This window comes from Lipotes vexillifer, unplaced genomic scaffold (assembly GCF_000442215.2).
Source record: "Lipotes vexillifer unplaced genomic scaffold, Lipotes_vexillifer_v1.1 scaffold525, whole genome shotgun sequence".
Lineage (NCBI taxonomy): Eukaryota > Metazoa > Chordata > Mammalia > Artiodactyla > Lipotidae > Lipotes > Lipotes vexillifer.
In genome coordinates, this window is record NW_006786891.1 from 269,249 (window position 1) to 274,141 (window position 4,893).

Here is a 4,893-nt window from a genome sequence, read left to right on the forward strand (position 1 = left end):
GGAAACTCCAATAAAAACTCAGGACACAGATGCTTAGGAACTCATTCCATATGTATTGTTACACATCAATGTATGTGGAAAGTGACATGTTCCTGAAGACAAAGAAGCTTCTTGTTTGGGACCCTCCCAGACCTTGCACTATGTGTCTCTTCTATCGGCTGCTCCTGATTTATATCTCCTTTGTTATAATAAAACTGTATCATAAGTACAGTTGACCCCTGAATAACATGGGGGTTGGGGCGTCAACCCCTGCACAGTCAGAAATCGATGTATAACATTACATTCAGCTCTCTGAAGTGCAGTTCTGTATCTGCGGATTCAACTAACCATGGACTGTGTAGTACATATTTATTGAAAAAAATCCACATGTAAGTGGATCTGAGCAGTTCAAGCCCTGTTGTTTAAGGGTAAACCGCATAGTACTTTGCTGAGTTCTATGAATCATTCTAGTGAATTATCAACCCTGATGGGTTAGTGGGATCTCCCACACTTGTATCTAGTTAGTCAGAACCATGCGAGGTCTGGGGACCCCTGAACTTGCAGCTAGCATCTGAAGTAATGGCAGTCTTGTGAAGGACTGTGCTTAATCTGTGAAGTTTGGCTTAATTCCAGACAACACCAAAAGTCATTACAAATATAGCTGAGCTCTGAACAATGTGGGGGTTAGGGGCACTGACCCCCTCTGTGCAGTCAAAAATCCATGTACAAATTATAGTCGGCCCTCCATATCTGTGGTTCTGCATTGGAGGATTTAACCAAGAATGGCTCATGTAGTACTGTAGTATTTACTGCTGAAAAAAAATCCATGTATAAGTGGACCCTCACGGTTCAAACCAGTGATGTTCAAGGGTCAGCTGTAATCAGAAGGGTTTTGCCTTAGTAGTGGAGAATAATCAGCCCTATACTAACAAGACTTTGGTTCCACCTTACAAATCTTAAAAGCAAGACTCAAAAGGATCAACGTATTTTTTAGATAAATTAACTGTGTTATTTGTAACCAAACTGAAGAATTTTTATAGGAACATAAAAATACCTGGCATCCAGCAAGGTAAAATCACAATATCTGTCATCCAATAAAAAAATTTAAAAATACCAAGGATGCAAAGAAGCAGGAAAATATAACTCAAAATGCTGGGGGTGGGGGGGGAATCAATCAATGGCAACTGAGTCAGAAATGAAACACATGTTAGAATTTCCAAACAAGGACATCATAATACTTATTATAATTATATTCCAGATGTTTAAAAAGTTAAGTACAGGCACAGAAGATATAGAAAAAGACCCAAGTCAAACTTCTAGAAATGAAAATTACAATGGCTGAAATTACAGGAAAAAAGAAAAAGGATGGAATCAATGGCAGTTTAAGTACTGCAAAATAAAAGATTACTAAAATGAGGTATCACCTCACACCAGTCAGAATGGCCATCATCAAAAAATCTACAAACAATAAACGTTGGAGAGGGTGTGGAGAAAAGGGAACCCTCTTGCACTGTTGGTGGGAATGTAAATTGATACAGCCACTATGGAGAACAGTATGGAGGTTCCTTAAAAAACTAAAAATAGAACTACCATATGACCCAGCAATCCCACTACTGGGCATACACCCTGAGAAAACCATAATTCAAAAACAGTCATGTACCACAATGTTCACTGCAGCTCCATTTACAATAGCCAAGACATGGAAGCAACCTAAGGGTCCATCGACAGAAGAATGGATAAAGAAGATGTGGCACATATATACAATGGAATATTACTCAGCCATAAAAAGAAACGAAACTGAGTTGTTTGTAGTGAGGCGGATGGTCCTAGAGTCTGTCATACAGAGTGAAGTAAGTCAGAAAGAGAAAAACAAATACTGTATACTAACACATATATACGGGAATCTAAAAAAAAAAAAAATGGTTCTGAAGAACCTAGGGGCAGGACAGGAATAAAGATGCAGACATAGAGAATGGACTTGAGGACACAGGGAGGGGGAAGGGTAAACTGGGACGAAGTGAGAGTGACATATATATACACTACCAAATGTAAAATAGATAGCTAGTGGGAAGCAGCCACATAGCACAGGGAGATCAGCTCAGTGCTTTGTGACCACCTAGAGGGGTGGGATGGGGAGGGTGGGAGGGAGATGCAAAAGGGAGGAGATATGGGGATATATATATATGTATATGTATAGCTGATTCACTTTGTTATAAAACAGAAACTAACACACCATTGTAAAGCAATTATACTCCAATAAAGATGTTAAAAAAAAAAAAAAGTTCTAACTCAGAAAAAAATAAAAGATTAGTGAACTTGAGGACACAGCAATTAAAAAAAACCTGTCCAAAATGAAACACACAGAGGAAAAAAAAACACTGAAAAAGAAATAAAGAGAGCATTAGTGGGCTTCCCTGGTGGCGCAGTGGCTGAGAATCTGCCTGCCAATGCTGGGGACACGGGTTCGAGCCCTGGTCTGGGAAGATCCCACATGCCGCAGAGCAACTAGGCCCGTGAGCCACAATTACTGAGCCTGCGTGTCTGGAGCCTGTGCTCCGCAACAAGAGAGGCTGCGATAGTGAGAAGCCCGCGCACCGTGATGAAGAGTGGCCCCCACTTGCCACAACTAGAGAAAGCCCTCGCATACAAACGAAGACCCAACACAGCCATAAATTAAAAAAAAAAAAAAAAAGAGAGAGAGCATTAGTGAGCTGTGAAACAATTTCAAGCAGGCTAATAAGTCTATTAACAATGGAGTCCCTGAAGGAGAGGAGGGGTGGACAGAAAAATTATTTGATGAAAACTATAAACCCACAGATCTAAGAAGCTCAGAAAACCCCAGCACAAGAAACATGGAAAAAAACTATACCAAGGCACATAATCAAATGGCTCAAAAACAGTGATAAAAAGAAAAATTTCAAAGCAAAGAGAGAAGGATAAAACATTATGTAGACAGGAACAAAGGAGGGAAAACATATTTCTCATCTGAAAAAATGCAAACTGGAAGGCAATAGAGCAAATCTTTAAAATTCTCAAAGAATTAAACTGTCAGCCTAGAATTCTACATCCAGCAAGAGTATCTTTCAAATACAAAGGATATTGTTAGAAATACAAATGCTAAAAGAATTCACCACCAGCCAATCCACACTATAAGAAACATTACAGGAAATCTTTCAGGTAGAAGGACAATGACACCAGATAGAAATACAGATTTATACAAAGGAATGAAAAGCACTGGAAATGGCAACTACATGTGTAAACCTACAAGAAGCTTTCTTATTGTTTACATCTCTTTAAAAGATAACTGGAACTATAACTACAATTGCATGACAGACTGAGGAAATAAACAAGTCCCCCAAAAGCTACTAAACAGTTGGGTAGATTTATTAAAAAAACAAAACAAACAAAAACCATTTCAGTGCCCTGGAATTAGACCAAAGACATACAATACACTGAGATGTGTTCATTCATAAAAACTACTGAACTTCAAGTAAGAAGAATAGAGTTGAATCTGTGATTTTCTTACCTGGGGCTGCCTTTAGCCCTGTTCATAGTTCAGCCAGGGCAAGGTAGTTTGTGAAAACAATAAGCTTTGCTGCTTGAAGGATCTTGCTTGATTTGGAGTGTCTCAGTTAAAGTGGTAATCTCAGTGGCTAGTGAAAAGGACCAGTGGCTCTGTTAGCCTGAGGATGCTAACCTATTTGGAGCAAGTAATGAGCAGGCAGACTAGCCAGAGATTTAACAAGAAGTTCTGGGAATGAGACAGACATAGGGAATGTCATAAACTCTCCAAATACCCAGGACTGACCTTAGTCTGTGCACAGGTGCAGCAGTGACCTTAATGGGCCCAAGCCAACCAACATTCTTGGTCAACAGGGTTAGGGCCCGTGCATGTGCAGAGGAGACATGAGCGAGTCCAGCAGAAAAGAAAAGAATGACGTTTGAATCCCAGTCCATGCAGATCCATCAAGAAAGTATAGATGCCTTACTGGCTAGAGGTATTTGAACACAATCTCTGACCAATCTTTGGCAAAACAGTAAGCTACAGACACAGGGGACACCACCAGGATGCCAGGCTTAAAATTAAAACAAGACAAAATGCTGGGTGCTTTAAGTATAACTACTCACAATAATCCTGCAAGGTCACTTAGTTAGTGTATAACCAAGAGCCAGAATCCTGTACTATTTCATTCCAAACCTCCACATACTTTCCAAAGAATATACATGTTCTGTTCTTTTCCTATAGTAAATCTTCACCTACGTGAAGCAGCAGGGTATTAACAAAATAATAAAATCCTTCTCTTCCTTCTCATGCAAACCCCAGTAAGGAAAAAGAAAATAAAAATTCCCAACTTACTGCAAGAAGATTCATGATGGTATGCCCGGTCTCTCCAAACAATGGCTTCCGAAATCTGACACTGAACAGTGGGCAAGGATAAACTATGGAAATGAGAAATGATCAGACTAAGTTTGACAGATTAAAATTTTGCTAAAAGAGACATCATGTTTCATAGAGTTCTCAAAATATAATTGTAATGACTCATTAAAGCATAAAATTTAGGGGTCAGAAAGTATTTACCATAACAGCATCACGGACAAATTCGGAGCCTTCTACAAACCACACCAGTCTTTTGATGCAGCTGTTTCAAAAATGAACTACATGTCTAAGAAGCACTCTTTTCCAAACTGGATTAATATATTCCAGGAAACAAGTATCTCCTGATTCCTCTGTGCTCAGGAAGTCTAAAAGAGTTCACTCGTACACATTTCTGACTCAGAACCCTCCTTAGACAAGCCAAACACCAGGTCATCCTATTAGCTGGCTCACTCCTCGAACTTTACGGTTTCAACTGCCTGTACAACACAGGAAAATACAAATGTTTTTCCTCTGCACACAATCCTTTCCTTTCCCTA

General features: G+C 39.5%; 1 protein-coding gene across 1 annotated transcript in view; it reads right to left on the reverse strand.

Moving 5' to 3' along the window:
- Positions 1–4,893, reverse strand: part of ZFYVE9 (zinc finger FYVE-type containing 9) — a 132,984-nt gene that overhangs the window by 45,052 nt on the left and 83,039 nt on the right. The window contains exon 10 of the mRNA XM_007459612.1: positions 4,337–4,419. Within this exon, the coding sequence (XP_007459674.1) occupies positions 4,337–4,419 (83 nt within the window). The remainder of the gene's footprint in view (positions 1–4,336; positions 4,420–4,893) is intronic.